The 17,690-nt window shown below is 65.6% G+C and overlaps 1 protein-coding gene across 1 annotated transcript; it reads left to right on the top strand.

The window, feature by feature from the left end:
- Positions 1-8,727: 8,727 nt before the first annotated feature.
- NEUROD2 (neuronal differentiation 2) lies at positions 8,728-11,241 on the top strand. Its single transcript, XM_065753790.1, has 2 exons — positions 8,728-8,824; positions 10,026-11,241. The coding sequence occupies exon 2, from the start codon at positions 10,031-10,033 to the stop codon at positions 11,099-11,101; it is 1,071 nt and encodes a 356-aa protein (XP_065609862.1). The 5' UTR covers positions 8,728-8,824; positions 10,026-10,030; the 3' UTR covers positions 11,102-11,241.
- The last annotated feature ends 6,449 nt before the right edge of the window (positions 11,242-17,690 follow it).

Raw genomic sequence — 17,690 nt, 5'->3', positions numbered from 1 at the left:
CCCCGGTGTTCCAACGGCCGCGAGTGGCTGCGGGCCAGGAGCCGTGGCTCCAGCAAAATATTTACCCCGGTGGCACAGTGCCATGGAACAGCGGCACGGCACGGCACGGTGCAGCACGGCACAGCACGGCACGGCTCGGCTCGGCACGGCTCCGTGTGCACCCACGTGCGGCGTGCTGCAAGCACGGCCATGGGCTGCCGATGTGGTCACAGCCCCGGGAAGGTGGTACAGGAGGGGGCAAAGCCGGGATCCCTTGGCCACCCCGTGCCAGGCCATGAGCATCCTCCCTGTCCCCATCCTGCTCCCCATGCGGGACCCGCAGTTGTTATGGCAACAGGTTCCCGGGCTCCTTCCCGCTGCCGTTCCCTCTCCTCCCGCGCACGAAGGCGCAGTGTGAGGGGGTGGCCGGGTCCCCTCCCCGCACTGCAGCAGCGTGAGCACCCACGGCCCCAATAACAGCTCTGGGAGCAGCCCACGCCTGTACCCACAGTGACCCCGTGGGCACGGCCGGGCCGGGTACCATGAGACAGCGATGAGAAGGGGACACGGTGATGGGAAGGGGACACGGTGATGGGGACACGGCGCTGCAGCCACTGCCCCACACGTGCTTCCACGTGCTCCCATACTGCAGAAGGGCAGTGGTGTGGCCTTGCTCTTTGTAGGGTCAGCTTTAGCCGAGCCCTGCAGCTCCCTGGGCTGCTCCGGAGCCGTGCCGTGCCGTGCCGTGCTGTAACCGTGGGGGCTGCAGCTCCGTGCAGCAGCGAATCCTCCTGCGGAGAAAGTAAAAATAGCAGCAGGGTGCGGGAGGCAGCGCTCACCCCCCACCCGCCAGCACCGGGAGGAGCGGGAGCTCCGGTGCCGCTGCGGGGACAGCGCGGCCGTGGGGACGTGGCACCGTGGGGATGGGGAGATGTGGGGACGGGGCGTAGGGCGGGTGGGACGCTGCGGTGGGAATGGGGCACCGCGGGGTGCGGGGTTGTGGGGATGCGTAGGGTGGGAGTACGGTGGGGACGAGGCATTCTGGGGACGGGGAATCGTGGGGACGGGGCAGGGTGAGGATGGAGCATTGCGGGGGCAGCGCGCGTGGGCAGTGCACGGGAGGATGCCGGGACTCGGTCCGAAAGGTGAGTGCCGGGTGGGCGGGGCCTGGGCAGCGGTGTGGGGGAGGAGCCACGGAGGGGGCGGGGTGAGGGTGGTGGGTGTCAATGGGTGCCTCCGTGCCTCCCCCCACCTCCCCATGCACCCCCCACCACGGGGAACCCTCTCTTTCAGTCCATCGCACTCCTCTCTGCCCGGGGTCCTGCGGCAACCGGGGTTCTGGGCGGGGGGTGGGGGAATCTTGGGGTCCGCCCCCCTCCTGTGTTTCCCCCCACCCCCCTCACCATCCCTGCACCGTGCAGCGGGGGCGGCGGGCGGGGGCCGAGCGCTCCCTGGGGTGCAGAGGAGGTGCAGGTGTGGGAACACACGTGGGAACGCGCGTGGGAGCAGAGGGGGGGGGTCGCGGGGGCCTTAACCCCTTCCGTGCTGGAATCCACCCTCCGGGAGAAGCCACGGGGAGAAAGTAGGGGTCGAGGGAATGCTGCCCATTCCTTCCCTCATTATGGTGCTGCACAGGGGGTCGCGACCCCCCCGGCGCCCCTCTGTGTGCTATGGGGAAACTGAGGCACAGAGCAGCGCTGGCCGGACGGGGGGGGCAACAACCTCCGCACCACGAGGGTCCGTGCCCTTTCGGGTTGGGGGCTCTCACCCGTTTCCCTTCAAACCCGGGGGGCTCCAGGGTGGGCGCGGGGTCGCGTCCCCGTGTCCCCATAAGGACATGGGGCGGCGGGGGGAAAAGGGGTACGACCCCGTCCCTGGCAGCCCGGGGGGGGTCCCAGAGTTGTGTCACCGGGAGGTGGGCGGGGGCCGCGTCCCCGTGTCCCGGTTGCAACCGGCGTTGCGGCTCTCGGCCGGCAGGTGTCAGCCCCGGCGCGGTGGCACGGCGGGGCCCGGGGGGGAGGGGGCACGGAGGGGGCACCGGCACTGCTCCTCCGGAGCTGCGGGCACCGGGATCAGCAGCGGAGGGGGGGGGGGGGGGATGGGACGCACCGCACACGGCACGCAGGGCCTAGCTCATCCTGCCCTGAGGTCTGGGTGGTTAAATGGGAGGGGACCCCAAAATCTGGCCCCCAAGGGGGCAGCGATGAGAGAAAACCGGGGGGCACGCCCCGGCCCTGCCTCAGTTTCCCCATCTGCAGCGCATATCCTCCAAAAGCCCGGGGTGCTGCCAGAGGACACAGCCCCATGAGCCCACTGCCCCATATCCATCCCACCGCCACCGCTGTGTTCTGCTGGGCTGGGGGCCCTTTTGGGGTGGGGGCCGGCCGCCCCATACCCCCCACCCCGCAGGGACCCTCCCAGGAAGGATGGGCATCCCACGCCGAGCCCAGCCGCCAAGCACGGACCAGTTTGCCGCTTCCATTCCCAGAAGAAAGAATAAAGTTAAAACATCTGTTAATTTATAAACCAATTTAACCATGACTGGTTAATAAATAGCTAACAGCTGCCAGCCCCGCTACCCCGCCGCCCCGGAGAGGGGCACTCTGGGAGCAGCCGGGCGAGCCCATCTCGCGAGCTCTTTCCCCCCCCCCCCTCCGCCAACCCCCCCAGTCCCCCCCACTATTGTTGTGATTTGTCCCCAGCACAGAGTGTCCCCAGAGCCCCCAGGGGATGAGGGTGGCCTGGATGCACGCGGGGATGGCGGTGGCCACGATGGGGAGAAGCGTGGTGCCCACGGCGGGGGTGGCACCTCTGAGTGAGGGAGGGGTCCTGGGTGGGGGGCTTCGGGTGCAGATCCATACACAAAGGAATAAATGGGGAAGGGGGGGGGGGGACAGGAGGTGGGGGTCCTGAATGAGGGGAGGAGGAGGGGGGTCAGATATTGCTCCGGTGTGGGGGCATGAGCCCCTGTGGGGGGGTGGGACGTGGTGGCGTGGGTGCAGTGGGAGCTGCTGCGTGTGTGGGCTGTGCACACGTGTGTGCACGACGTGTGTATATGTGCATGGGGCGTGCACGTCTGTGCGTGTGCACACAGAACGCGTTCATGCTGCGCGTGTGCATGCAGTGTGCACACTCCTGTGCGTCGGACGTGTGTATTTGACACGCGTGTGCACGGGGCGTGCACTTCTGTGCACACCAGAAGCGTGCGTGCAGGGGAGGCACACATTGACACGCAGCGGACTCGTGCACGGGGCGTGTGGCTGTGCACGGAGCCTGCACGTTTACATGCATGTAATGCGTGCATGGGATGTGCACGTGTGCGTGCGGGGCTCCGTGCGAGCAGCGTCCACGCGCGTCCCCTCCAGCAGGGACTCCCCGGGCGCGGTGTCCCCGCACCGGGACGCGGTGCCACACGCCGGGCTGCGCTGGAAGCTCAGCGGGAGATGCTGGAGAGCGCTGGGACGGACGGAGCGCTCTCGGAGCCGCGTGGGTGCGGGCTGGAGCAGGGCTGGATGTGCGTGGGGTGCCCACAGCGCCCGGCGTGGGGTGAGCGGGGTCTCGGTGCCGGGCGCGATCCCCTTCGTGTGAGCCCCGACACATGTCGCAATAGTAATGTAATTTGTAAGTTAACAATGGGCAGCTTGAGGTTTATATTTAATTACAACGTTTGCACCAACCTGAACTCACCCTTATTCATCAATAATGCATGGGTTTGTGTTTATCGCTGCTTAATTAATCTGTGCTTACGACAATTAAAGGCTTGCAAAATCCCCAAAGGTGGCGGAGGGGAGCGGCTGCGCGGCAGCAGCGGGAACACGGGCAGGAACTGCGGGTCGGGAGGGGGGCAGCGGCCGAGCCCCCCTTTCCCCCCCCCTCTTTCCCCTCCTCCCCCAGTGCGGGGTGGTGGCGGGGAGCAGCCGTGCGCCCACCGCCCATCAGCACCGCCCCACCGCCTGCCTCAGTTTCCCCGCACCCCGTGCACATCTCTCTCCCTCTGTGCCCCCTCCCTTCTGCTCGTCGGTCCCCCCGCCCCCGTGCCCACCCCCTTGGCAGGTCGGTGGGGCGCGGGCAGCCGGTGCCAGCCCGGCTCTGTCCCTTTAAGCGCGGCGCGGCGCGGCTGTCCCGGATCAGCCGGAGCGCCTATTAAAATTTTATGCGAAGTGTAAATGGGCCAGGTCTCCAGCTTCCCGCTCCCTCCGAATGATTTATTACTCGCAAATACCACAGAACTAATTAGTATAGTAATTAATTAATACGAATTTGCATATTTGCATGTGCAATTAGTGCAGTGGAGTGATTACTCTGAAAATGAGAAGTTGGGCTTGTCAGATGGTAGTGTGAACTGGAGTGGAAAAGCCTCGTGCAAATGAACCCGGGCGGCGGCGGCACGCGGCGGCACACGGCCCCGGCCCCACGCGTGACGGGAGGGCACGCGGCCCCACGTGGCCCCACGGTGGGTGCTCGGCCTCAGGACCCCCGGTCCCATCCCGGCCCTGGGCCCCCGCCATGGGGACCGCTCCATCCATCGGCCATCTCCATGGCGACTCGTCGTGCCAGGCGCGTCGCCATGGCAACGGGCCGGGCCACGCAGCCTCGCCATGGCGACTGTCGTCACCGTGTCGCCATGGAGACTTACCCCCCCCAACCCCCCCCCTTCAACTTCCCCAAATCTGCTCCATGCCGAATGGCACAGTGCGTTGGGATGGGGGCTCTGACACTCCTTTGTATGGGGGTCCCCCAAGCGGGATGGGGGTGGGATGGGGGTGCCTGGAGCACCCAGAAATTGCCCCCACATCGCACTCGAAGCACACAGGGATGAGAAGTGGGGGCTGCACGATGTGGGGAGACCCCACATTGCCCTGGGACGGGTGAGGAGAGTCAAACCCCAAAATGACAGCACAGGGCTGGATCCCTTCCACAGGCTGTTGGCTCAAGACCCCATTAAAGGCAGAGGCCGGGCACCCCCAGCCCCAAATCTCTGAGTGGGAACCTCCTCCTTTGTTCCTGATGCCACCCTGATCCCACACATCAGTGGGCCTGTGCCCCCTATGCCGCTGCACCCCATTGTCACCCAACACACAGCCAGCACGGCCACCTCCCCACCATTCTGGGGACACTGGAGGGCTGTGAGCACCTCTCTGCTTCCTGGGGGGGGGCAGTGGGGGGGTGCACAGTTAAAGGCAGCATCCGAGCACCACGTGCCCCCCCCCCAACCCCCATCCCTGCGGCAGCCCCGAGCGGACGCCATCTGCCAGCAGCGCTTCGTCACCCACACATGGCTGTGCCCGCACCGGTGGCACTGCTGCGCTCCCACCCCTGCCACGGTGACATCATGATTCTGCCATTGTGACGTCACAATCCTGCCATTGTGACGTCACAGCCCTGCCATTGTGACGTCACAGCCCTGCCATTGTCACGTCACAGTTCGGCCTTTGCGATGCCGCAGCTCTGCCCCTGTGACGTCACACTTCTGCCGTTGTGACGTCACAGCTCGGTCCCTCACCCTCTGCCTGGTGATGTGTGACATGTCCCCAGGACCCTCATCCTCCCCTTGAGACCCTCCCCCAGCTCCTCATGGTTGCAGCTCCGGCGCTTTCCCACTGGACAGTTCCCAAGGCGTCATCTGCCCAATGAATACCTCGTGCTGTAAAACTGTTCGTCCTCAGTCGGTGTGAGACACAGCAGGCGAGAGGGGACAGCGGCGGGGACAGCATCCCATCCCGATCCTGCTCACAGCTCCTCTCCATCCTCCTCCTCCTGAAAAATAAATGGAAATTCACCCACAGCCCCCAACTCCTGGCAGAGTCCTGACCCCGCTCGCTCTTTTCTCCCCCCCCCGTGCCTCAGTTTCCCTCTGCCGCACACTGCCTCCCCCTGGGGCTCTCTGGACAGCCCAGGACACCGCTGTCCCGCTGCAGACAGGCACGGCCCCAGTGACCCCACCCTCAGAGATGCCACTGCCCCTCAGATGGGGACCCTCTCACCGCCGGCTCCAAGGTGCATGGGGAGGGGTCCCACGAGGCAGAGCTGCTCCGGGACCCCGGGGCCGATCGTCCCCAAAGGCCACAGGGATGGGGGTGGGGATGGGGACAGGGGCACACTCGATTCCTGCCTCTCTCTTCCCGTGCTGTCACATCCCCGGCGGTGGCTGTGCGGCGCGCGCGCATCCATCTCTCGCAGCCTTCACCTCCCAGAAATATTGCAGCGCGGAGCCGGCTCCATCTGGCAGCACAGCCCCCCCGCAGCGCCTCGCGGGGAGACGCCGAATCAGCCCCGAGCCGGCCCCGCTGCGCTCAGCCCCACAGCGAGGGGCCAGGACCCCCCCCCCCCCGTTGTCCCAGCACAGGGAGCAATCTTCCCCCAAATGCCCACGGGTCCTCTCCTGCCACCGCCGGCCAAATCACGTCACCCACCTCTGGGCGATGCCACTGCTCCGGGCACGGTCCCCATCCGCAGCCCTCCTCTTGCATCACGGAGGGGAACTGTAGGAGGAAGGGACTCCGACGGGCAGCACAGTGCCCAGCTGTGGTGCCTGGAGAGGTCACACAGCCTCACGTGCAGCCCCAGCCCCACAGAGTGTGGGGCCAGAGCCTGTGCACGCAGCCCAGCTCCCAAATCAGGATGGGGCCGCTCTGCCCTGCGCCTGCTCCAGTGGAGGGGACAGCATGGGGACAGCACGGAGCGCACGGGCTGGACGGAGCTCTCCACCTCTACCACAGCCCCGGCGCAATTAAGCAGCCAGTTTGGGTTTTCATCTCCCCGCGCCCCTTTCATCTGCTCTCCCCGTTTCATGTCTCCACTTTCTTCTCTCTCCAAGCGGTTGTGCATGCTGATGAGGCACCGGCCCGCTCCCAGCCCTCGCCACGCGCCTGCTGCTAATGAGGCGGCATGGCTGCGACGTGGGGCTCCTCCTGTCCCTGTCCCCGCGTGGCCGTGGTTCTCACTGACCCTCGGGCATCTCCTCGGCCTCGGGCAGCCCCAGAGCTCTGTGGGGCTCATGGGGGGCACAGGCAGAGCGAGCTGGAGCTGTGCCGTGGTGTGATGCTCTGAGCTCTCGCCCTCTCCGGGCACCATGGGCGGATGTGGCACCGACACCGGCACGGCCGGGCCCTGCCTCCCCCGGCTCCAGCCCAGGTGCCATCTGCTCGGCCGCAGCCGTGAGTGACAGCATGAGCTGTCCCCCACACTCACAGTGCGGGTGGAGGTCCCCTGTCACGTGCCAGCCCCGTCACCTGCACCGGGGCGGTGGGAGATGCGGCCGCTGGCACAGACCCCGCGGATGGGCACGGAGAGCCCTTTGTCTGCGTGCAGGCAGCAGCCCCCACTGCCACCACCGTGTCCCCGGTGTGGCCCCACGGTGTGGCCAGGCCTGCTCGGGGACGTGGGGCTGTCATCTGCATCACCTGAGTCAGGGACAGAGGGGACAGAGCCAATCAGAGCTGTGGTGGTCGGGAAGTGGTGACAGCCCCAGGGCACAGCGAGGCTGTCACTGTGTCTGGCGGTGAGGGGACCCAAGGACACAGCGCACCCGAGGGTGCCCCCGTGCCCAGCGCTGGGAGGTGTCCCCGTCCGGGGCATGGTGAGGGGTGCACGATGCACTTGGTGACACGTGGTGCCCCCAAATCCTGCCCTCAACGAGGCGCTGCCACGCAGGGCCAGAGAGGGGTGGGTGCCTGAGCTGGGCTCTCCCCTGCCATTTCCCACGCTGGTTTACAAACACAACAGAGATGGCAGCAGCCGATTCTGGCTGGCGCGTACAGCGGGGCTGAGAGCAGGGCCGGGTCCAGCGGCTTCCAGGGACATCAGCGGTGCCAGCACCTGCACGGGGACACGGGGCTGCAGCGGGACAGCAGCACACGGCAGACAAAGGCCTCGTGGGTGGCACTGCAGCACGGCCTCAGCCACCGGCACTGGGGGACCCGCGGCCTTGGGGCTCACCGTGTGCCCCACTGCATCGGAGAGATGCTTCACACACGTGTGCATATCTGCATGCATGTGCACACACACAGCCCTGTGCGTGCACACACGTAGGAGGGTGATGAAGGGCTGGATGTGTTTGTGCGTGGCACAGCCCACGGGGGGCCGGAGGGGTCCAGGGTGGGCATTGATACCACCACACGTGGAAGCCCGCAGCCCTCCCTGCACCATACACACCCCCTACCCACATTGGCACGGCCAAAACGGGCACCAACCGCACTGCCACCTCCCGTGGGCCGTGCCCACCCGCAGCCCCCAACCCACACCAGGCCCCGTTCTGCAGCAGCGGGTGGGGGGACGTGGCCGGGCGAGCCGTGCTCTGCGTGCAGCGATCCGCCGATGCCAGCTCGTGCTGAGGGTCCCCGTGGTGTCCCCCCCTCAGCCCACACCCGTGGCCGCCCCCAGCACGTGCAGGCCGCCCCGTGAGCCCGGCTCCAGCGCCCTGCCCGCGCTCCATTGTTCAGCCCCAGCCCTGCTATCGCCTGCATCTCGCCCAGGTCCCATTTTGCGGCGTGTAGGCAGATCTGTAGATTTGGAAGGGTTTTTTTTTTTCTTTTTTTTTTTCTTTTTTTTTTTTTTTTTGAGTACAGAGTGACAGATGGCGAGTCCTCCTTCCCCAGAGAGACAAATCTCCCTGAATGCAAGCGCATGTCAATCATTAGCTCTCATGTGATAGCTCTCGCGCATGACGTGCCAACCATATGGCACTGGCAGCAGAGCTGGTACCCCCTTTGCTGGGTAGAGATGCCACTCTCGCCTCCTTTTGGATAGAGGACTGCAGGAGGCTGGAGCACCTCAAGGAGCCGCGTCCCGCTCCCAGAAGATGCTGGGAACAATGAAATAAGAATTCCTCCAGTCAGCGCCGAAGGTGAGTTATGTAAGAAGTGGAGGGCTGGGGAGGGCAGCGAGGAAACTTGAATGGAGAAAAGGCAACTTCCATGTTGGTTTGGTTTCTCCGCCACGTCTCGCCCTTTTTTCCCCCTTCTTTCGTTCTTCCCCATCCTCCTCTTCCCCCCATCCCCGCCGGCCCCGCAGGTGGCATTTTCCCCCCGACCCCTCCCGGGGGGCTTCGGGGCATTTTCCCCCCCACCTTTCCCTCCCACCTCCCCCTCCCCCCCCCCCGCTGTGGCCGCGCCCGGGGCTCCCGGGGAGGTGCGGTCCCGCCGGGACGGAGAGAGCAGCGGCGGCCGCACCGCATCAACGAAATCGCCGCGGAGCCGCCGCGCCGCCGCCCCCGGGGGCCCCCGCCCGGCGGAGCCGCCCCCCCGCTCCCCCGCGGCGCCCCCGTTCCCCGCCCCGGGCGGTGCCCCCCGCCCCGGCCCCGCCGCACCGCTCAGCCCCGGGGTGTGACCCCGCCGGGACCACCGCCCGTCCCCCCCCAGCCCCTCCGCCCCGAGGGGGGGCCCCGTCCCGGCCGCCCCCGCCGCCCTCCGCCGCGTCGCCGTTCGGTGCCGCCGCATTTTGCGGGCCGCGTTCCGCGGGAGCCCCGGAGCGGTGGGGTGCGGGGGAGGGGCCCGGGGTGGGTGGAGGTTTGGGCTGGGGGGGGGGTGGACACGGGAGTGGGGAGGGGGCCGAGGTGTGTGGGGGGCACGGCCGCGGCTCTGCGCTCCGGCCCCGGGACGGCGGTGTCCGAAAAGTTGGAGGCGTCCAAGCGGGGCCGCGACCCGTGGGGCAGCGGGGCGGGGGGGGCCGCGGGGCGGGGGCGCGGCGCTGAGAACCGGGGCCCGGCCCGGGGAGCGTGAGAGGCGGCGGTGGCGGCGGGGAGAGGGGAGAGCCCCGAAGGGGAGGGGGGGGCGGCGGCGGGAGGAGAGGTGGGGGGGGGGGGACCCGGTGCGCGGCGCCCCGCCCCGAGCGTGGCCCCGGTGCCCCCGGTGCCGAAGGACCCGGGCGGGGGGCGGCGGGGGGCGGCCCCGCGGTGCATTCGTTTTCGCCGCATCGGGGCCGCTCCCGGCGGCGGATAACGGCGGCTCCGCGCGGCGCGGTGCGGTGCGGTGCGGTGCGGTGCGGTGCGGGGCTCCGCGGTAACGCTGCGCTCTTTGCCCCCCTCCCCCCCTCCCCCCCCGCTACAGCCATCATGTTGACGCGACTTTTCAGCGAGCCCAGCCTGATCCCCGAAGTTCAGAAATTCTCCAGCTGGGCCGAGGAGTGCGAGGAGGATGCCCGCAGCGACAAGGAGGAGCGGAAGGGTAAGGGCTGCGCCCTCCCCGAGGAGCCGCCCGAGGGCTCGCTGGGGGAAAGCAAGGAGGAAGGGGAGCTAGGCGGGGACGAGGAGGAGGAGGAGGAGGAGGAGGAAGGCCTGGAGGAGGCGGAGGGCGAGCGGCCCAAGAAGCGCGGCCCCAAGAAGCGCAAGATGACCAAGGCGCGCCTGGAGCGCTCCAAGCTGCGGCGGCAGAAGGCGAACGCCCGCGAGCGGAACCGCATGCACGACCTGAACGCGGCCCTGGACAACCTGCGCAAGGTCGTGCCCTGCTACTCCAAGACCCAAAAGCTCTCCAAGATCGAGACGCTGCGCCTGGCCAAGAACTACATCTGGGCTCTCTCCGAGATCCTGCGCTCGGGCAAGCGGCCCGACCTGGTGTCCTACGTGCAGACTCTGTGCAAGGGGCTCTCGCAGCCCACCACCAACCTGGTGGCCGGCTGCCTGCAGCTCAACTCCCGCAACTTTCTGACGGAGCAGGGCCAGGAGGGCGGCCGCTACCACGGCCCCAACGCCTCGTTCGCCGTGCACCCGTACCCCTACCCCTGCTCGCGGTTGGCCGCCGCGCAGTGCCCCCCGCCCGCGGGGCCGGGCTCGCACGGGCTGAGGACACACAGCTACTGCGCGTCCGCTTACGAGAGCCTCTACGGCAACGCGTCCCCCGATTACAACAGCTCGGAGTACGACGGGGGGCTCAGCCCCCCGCTGTGCATTAACGGCAACTTCTCCCTCAAGCAAGACTCTTCCCCCGACCACGACAAAAGCTACCACTACTCTATGCACTACTCGGCGCTGCCCGGCTCCCGCCCCGCCGGCCACAACCTGGTCTTCGGCTCGGCGGGGATGCGCGGGGGGGTGCACTCCGAGAACCTCTTCCCCTACGACATGCACCTCCCGCACGAGCGGGGCCCCATGTACGAGGAGCTCAACGCCTTCTTCCACAACTGACCCCCCCCCCCCGGGGCTCCGCCGCGGGCTTTGGTGCAATAGCGGGACCCGGCCCCGGCGGCGGGTCCTGAGCCCCGTGGGGACAAAGTGCTTTTTTTTGGACCATTTCTCCCTTTTTCGGACGATTATTCCCCTTCCCCCCCCCCGCACTCCTCGTCCTTTTTCTTTCTAATTTTTTGGATCGTTTTTTCCTTTTTTTTTTTAACATTTCCCCCACTCCTCCTTTGTTTGTTTCTTAGTTTTTGTTGGGGTTTTTTTAATCATTATTTTTTGGACAAATGTTCCTTTATTTATATATTGTTAATTATTATTATTTATCCCCTCCCTGCCCCCCCGGGGGCAGCGACCAGGAGCTCCCGCAGCCCCGGCCCGGGGCTCTGGTTCAGACCGCGTCGTTTCCTATTGATTTCGTTCTTTTATTTCTCCCTCCCCACCACCACCACTACAACCCCTCCCCTTCTCCACCCCGCACCGTTTTGGGCCGTTTCCCCCCTCCGCCGCCGTGAGCCCCCCCGAGCGTTGGACACCCCCGTGGGAGCGAGAGGAGAGCGCGCTGCGGCGCGGAGTGAAACTTTCCGAAGCAATAAAGAGGCGAAACGGAGATTCCAATATTTCTATCTATGCAAGCAGGCCCGGCCCGGCGGACGCTCACAGATGCACTTTGCTTTGGGGGGGCCCGGCCCGGCCCCGTTCCCGCCCCCCCGGTGCCCGGAGTTCCTCTCGCAGCGCGTGTGTGTGTCAGGACGTTTTTTACCTGTTTAAAAAAAAAAAGAAAGAAAAAAAAAAAAGAAAAAAAAAAAAAGAAAAAAAGAAAAAGGAAAAAAAAAGGAAAGGAAAAAAAAAAGAAAAAATCTTGAAACGGAAAAGAAGAAAAAAAGGAAAAAAAAAGAAAAAGGATTAAAAAAAAAAAAAAAAGAAAACGAACAGAAAGAAAAAAAAATAGGAAAATGAAATGAAAATAATGCAGAGCCGCTCCGGTTTTCCCGAGCTGGTGGAGCCGGGGCACGGCGCAGGGCAGCCCGCAGCTATGCAAGCGGGATCGGCGGGGCTGGGGGGGATGCGGACGGGCTGCCGGCCCCCGGCCCCCCCCGGCCCGGAGCTGTGCCCGGTTGGATGGATCCCTTCGGTCGGGAGATGCCGTAAAAGCGGAGAGATAACGCTATTTTTGAAGCTGCCCGCACCACCTTAGAGAAACCAGCATTGTTAGAGAGCAGGGAAGGAGGAGGATTTCTGAGAAAGGTTTAAAAAAAAAAAAAAAGTTTTGCAAAAAAAAAAAAAGGAAAGGAAAGAAAAACATAAAAATTAAAAAAAAAAAATAACCCAAGATAAAAAAGCGAAGAAAGAAAGAAACAAACAAAAAAAAACCACAAAAAACAGTTGTAGCAAAGGGGACCCGCCTGTCCGACACCAGAAGTGCTTTCGTGTTTCTGTTCCGTTTCATTTCAATTAATAAATATCTATGGCCAACGATATGCAAGAGCCCCCCCGCGCCCGCCCCCCGCCGCACCGCGGACACCGCTCGGGGCGCGGGGCCGGGGGTCCCGGCACCACCTCTGCATGCACCGCCCCCGGCGCCCCCCGCCCGGACTGCTCGGCCCTGTAATCACCGAGTGTCCTTCGACGGCGATTAATAAATATTCAATGTTGACTCCGCCGCCTTCGCCGCTTTCCTTCCGACCCGGGGCAGCGGCACGACCCCCGCCCCGCGCCCCGCGCCCCGCGCTCCCCTTCGGGCGCCGCTCCGGTTCCGCCGCTCCGGTTCCGCCGCTCCGGTTCCGCCTCTCGTTCCGCCGTTCCGCCGTGCCCGGCGCCCGAGTGCGCGGCCCGCGGTGGGGCGGTGCTGATATAACGCGGCTCTGCCCCACGGGTGTCCCCCCCGGGACAGGGAGGCGGTGTCCCCCCCCCCACCCCCCCACCCCCTCCCGTACCAATAAGGGCACCGGGAACCGGAGCTCGGTGCCGGCTCGGGCGTGGCACCGCTCCGCTCCCCGGGGACGGCGGCTCTGGGACCGGCCTCGCTCCGCCGCACCGGGGGCTGGCACCGCTCCGCAGGACCGGCGGCGGACAAACCGGGCCGTCGGTGGCTGCCAAGGCGCCCGCAGCGTCGGCACGGTGCCCGGACTCGTTTTGCGGTGCCCAGCTCCCGGTACCCGGTGCCCGGTGCCCGGTACTCGGTACCCAACGCCCGGTGCGCGGTGCCCGGCGCGGATCTGTCCGCCGCGGTGGTGCTGAACGGGCTCCGTGCCCGTCCTCCTCCCGCTGCCAACCGCCGCCGGTCCCTTTCCCGTCCCCGACACCGGGACTCGGTCCACGCCCGCCCGGACCCCACGGAGTGCAAGCAGTGCTCTCTCGGCGCCGGTCCCCACGGAGCCGCTGTACGAGGGCAGATCCCCCGGGTTCCTCCGTGGGAAACACTCGTGTTGACGGCGTGGGCCGTGTGCCCGCACCCCTCGGGTTTCGGGGAAAATCTCGGCAAGTTTGGGACCGCGGTTCGCCGGCAGCGGCCCGACGGGAAACGGATCCGCTCCTGCCACGAAGAACCGGACCCCATCCCACCGAGCAGCCCCGGCCCCGCTCCCCACAGACGGACGAAGCCTCTTCCGACGGCTGCGGTCCGACCTCGGGAAGGGAACGTTTTCCCCGGGGGAAAAGCTCCGGGGCGCGCGGTGCTGCGGTGTCGGGGCGGGGGGGCTCCGTGCGGTGCGGCCGGGCCGGGTTTGAACGGTTCCGTTCGGGCGCTGCCGTTTATTTATGAATTGCCGGGAATTCCGGCGCCCGGTGACACGCGGAGATGCGGGATCTCTCCCGGTTGCTCGGGCGCGGAGCGGCCCCGCAATGCGGCCCCGCACGGAGCGCGATGCGGAGCCCGCTGTCAGCTCCCCGTGCTCGGCTCCGGTGCGAATCTCGCTCCGGCGCACGGGTTAAGTGTGAGGTTTCGTTGCACGGCTCCGGTGCAAAGCACCGGTGCCCAGCCCGGTGCCCCTGTCCACCGGAGCGAGCCGGGAGCTGCCACGGTTCCGCGTGACCACGGGACTAAAGCCACTCCGTGGGGCGGTGCGGGGGTCACCAATAACCCGCACCACGCAGGACCGGGAGAGCACAACGGGTGCGTTTCTGTCGGGCTCAGCCCAGGTTCCTCCGGGCAGGACCAGGCTGGGGGTGATCCCACCCCGCCCTCGGGCCTCGCTCCGACCCGTCCCGGTGCCCGGTGCCCCCTCCCGGCCCGGCCCGGTCCTTCGGAGCGCAGCGGGGGTGAGAGGGCAGCGCCAGCTCCGATCGCCGCTGCCACCGGCGAGTGCCAGCCGAGGGGGGGGGGGAGGAGGAGTCATTGCTTCAGTTTAAATTTCATGGCATCTGTTCATTATTATACAGTGCGGATTTTTATATGGACAGCTAAATTAAAGACAGATTTCTGCCAAAATTGCAGATACCATAAAAAACGGATGCTGCCGGCGCTGGGAGCCCGCCGAGCCGCGGAGACGGGACCGCCGCCGCCACCGGGACCGCCACGACGGCCCGAACCGCTCCCGGGTCCCCGAGGGGCCGAGGTGGGCTGCGGCGGCCCCGTCTGTGCGGGGCGGCCCCGGAGCCACCGGTGCCCCCCGAGCGGCCGTCGGGGCGGGTCGGGCTGGCAGCGAGCCCCGGTGCACCGGGGGCTGTCGAGCCGCCCCCTCCCCCAGCGCGGCCTGCCAGGATTCATCGGCGAGGAGTTAAAACAAGGACATCTGTGCCTGGAATCGCTGCGAAGCTCCAAACCTGCCAATGCCTGCTGGCACGGCCCGCCGAGCAAATGCCTGGTACTCCGGAATGCTGCACAGCCTGGCAGCCCCGACGGAAAAACCCGGCACGGCTCGGTCCCGCGCGTGTCCCCTCCGGTCCTCCGGCCCCCCCCCCCCTCACCCCCGTGTGTCCCCTCCTCATATCCCCAGAGAGGACTCCAAGTCCCCATGGGAATGGGCACACGGGTGGGTGATGGAGCAGAGGGAAGGGGAGACCTGAAGAGATGGGGCAGCAGCTGGGGGTCTGTAGAAGGGACCCCTCCAACCCGGTGCTCCCATGCTTCAGAGACAGGAAGGAGGCTGAGCCCCATGGGGGCTCAGATCCAGCAGGAGTGGGGCCAGCACTGGCTGGGAACAGTGAGAGCAGGTGGTGCCCACCTGAGCACTCTGCATGGCCTTCTTCTTCCTTCCCTTCTTCCCTTCCCTTCCCTTCCCTTCCCTTCCCTTCCCTTCCCTTCCCTTCCCTTCCCTTCCCTTCCCTTCCCTTCCCTTCCCTTCCCTTCCCTTCCCTTCCCTTCCCTTCCCTTCCCTTCCCTTCCCTTCCCTTCCCTTCCCTTCCCTTCCCTTCCCTTCCCTTCCCTTCCCTTCCCTTCCCTTCCCTTCCCTTCCCTTCCCTTCCCTTCCCTTCCCTTCCCTTCCCTTCCCTTCCCTTCCCTTCCCTTCCCTTCCCTTCCCTTCCCTTCCCTTCCCTTCCCTTCTTCCCTTCCTTCCCTTCCCATGACCCCATCCCGTGCCCCATCCCCATCCCCTCAGCACCTCAATGTGCCCCAGCTGCGGGTACCCCCCCTCCCCATCCTCACTGCAGCACCCCGGTCCAGGCCATCACCCCGGCTCCCCCCCCTCACCCCCTTCTCCACGGCAGGCCGTGGCACATTTCATATGGGAAATGTCCATTTTGTTGCTACTTAAAAGCTGATTTACGGTGGCTGCATCGCAGCCCTGCCTTGGCCTGCATTCATCCCCTACTCTGCCCATTTCTCTTGGCAGCTCAGCGTGGCCGGGCTCGCTGGAGGTCTGTGGCGGGTGGCAGTGCCCCAGCCCCCTCCACCCTCCTGCTCTCCTCCTGCCCATTCCTCGTGGATCCCACCTCCCTCGGTGGGCTCCTGTCAGCCCGGAGACACGACTCTGCTCCACCCATCCCCGCACCCAGCGCACCCCGAAACCCAGAGGCACTGAGCAGGGGACGCGGGGAGGGCAAAGCCCTGACCTGCTCTGTCCCAGGTGGGGCTGAGTGTGTCTGTCCGTGCTGTGGGACACCACGATGTCACACCTTGGACAGACCGTGGTGGCTCGGGGTGTGCTGGCAGCACTGGGGACACGCCAAGGTCCCCGTGAGCAGCCCCGGCTGGCCCGGCCTTCCTGTGCATTCCTAATTAAATTTTGCCCGACTACCAATCCTCTTTTTTTTATTATTATTATTTTTTTTTTGTGAAATGTAATTGAACAAAACACACCTTTGGAATCATCAAATTAACCCGGCATCCTCTTTATTAGAGTAATTAAAGCCTTTCTGAAGTTAGCGCCGTGTGGATCGGTTGGATTGCGCCGTAATCCCGGCAAAGCAAACAACTTCAGAGCAAAACTAATTACATTTAGAACAGCTGTGATAATAATCCTAATTCAACCCCATTTGGTGCCTAAAATCCGGAGATCCAGCAGCGGGGCAGGAGGAGGGGCTGTGCCCTCGTGCTCCCCCAGCGAGGGGCTGCGTGGGGCCGGGACCCACGGGCGCTCCGTGGGTCACCATCTCCTCGCAGAGCTGAGGAGCGGCTGCGAATGGGGCACTTCCGATGCGAGCTCTGTGCCACCCACCTCCCCGGGAGTGCCGGGGATGAAGACCCCTCCCCGTCTCGCTGTGGGTCACCCCGTGGCCGAGCTCCCCACCGCTGTGCCCTCATTCCCAATCCCATCACCCCGCGGCCCCCCCAAGCCTGGCACTGCGGTGGGGGGCGGCGATGGCAGCCCCGGCGGTGGCACGGTGCCCGGCCCCCCCCGGCCTCCCCAGGGACGGGGGATCGTGCGGCCGCAGCTGGCGCGTGCAGCCGTAATGGCCACGGCTGGGCTGGCACGGCGGCCCCGCGCCTGCGGGCACGCGGGCAGGAGCAGCTTGTGCACCGTTTGTCCTTGACGAGTCCCCGCGCGGCACAAAGCGCTGAGACCTGCCTGCTCGTCACACGTGTGACACCGAGACCTCTGCAGGACAGAGCACTCCCCGTGGGGGACACTCCCCCCCTCGCCCCCCCCCCCCATCATCTCCGTGGGTGTCGCTGTCAGTGGTGCTGGAACGTTCCGTGGGCATCAGCGTTGGCACGGGAGGTGGCACCTATGGGTGTCAGCTCCGGAAGAGGGGCACGGCCGTGTCCCCCTCCGTGTGGCACCGGGCAGAGCGAGGATGCCTGTGGGGACCCGGGGGGAGGGGGGGGGGGGATGGGAGGAGTGTGTGTGTGTGTGGGGGGGGGGGGGGGAGCGTTCACTACAAATGTCTATCGGAGCTTTTTATTAAAGTTGCCAAAAATTTGTGTTAGCTAATGGATTCTTAATTCTGTCTAAAATGAGAGAAGGAAAATTATGCTATTCATCTTGTATTGGTTTGAAATCACATCTGACAACTAATCGATCATACTGTGGGACATTAACTCCTTTGGATCGGGGCCCAAGCCGGCTCTCGCAGGCTCCCTCGCTCGGCGCTGGATTAATTTAACTACTTTACTGCTGGTATTTTGGCACGTGGCTCCGAGGGCTGGTTCCTCTCCGGTTGGTGCTGCTGAATTATTTGCCTTCCTGCGGGTGCAGCTGGCACGTCTCTCCAC

This window comes from Cyrtonyx montezumae, unplaced genomic scaffold, assembly GCF_038088225.1.
Source record: "Cyrtonyx montezumae isolate F1298 unplaced genomic scaffold, pur_monq_1.0 scaffold_82, whole genome shotgun sequence".
Lineage (NCBI taxonomy): Eukaryota > Metazoa > Chordata > Aves > Galliformes > Odontophoridae > Cyrtonyx > Cyrtonyx montezumae.
This window is presented reverse-complemented; position numbering and strand designations above follow the sequence as displayed.

Excerpts from the sequence above, each read along its gene's own strand:
- NEUROD2 (XM_065753790.1), top strand. The coding sequence starts at position 10,031 with ATGTTGACGCGACTTTTCAGCGAGCCCAGCCTGATCCCCGAAGTTCAG.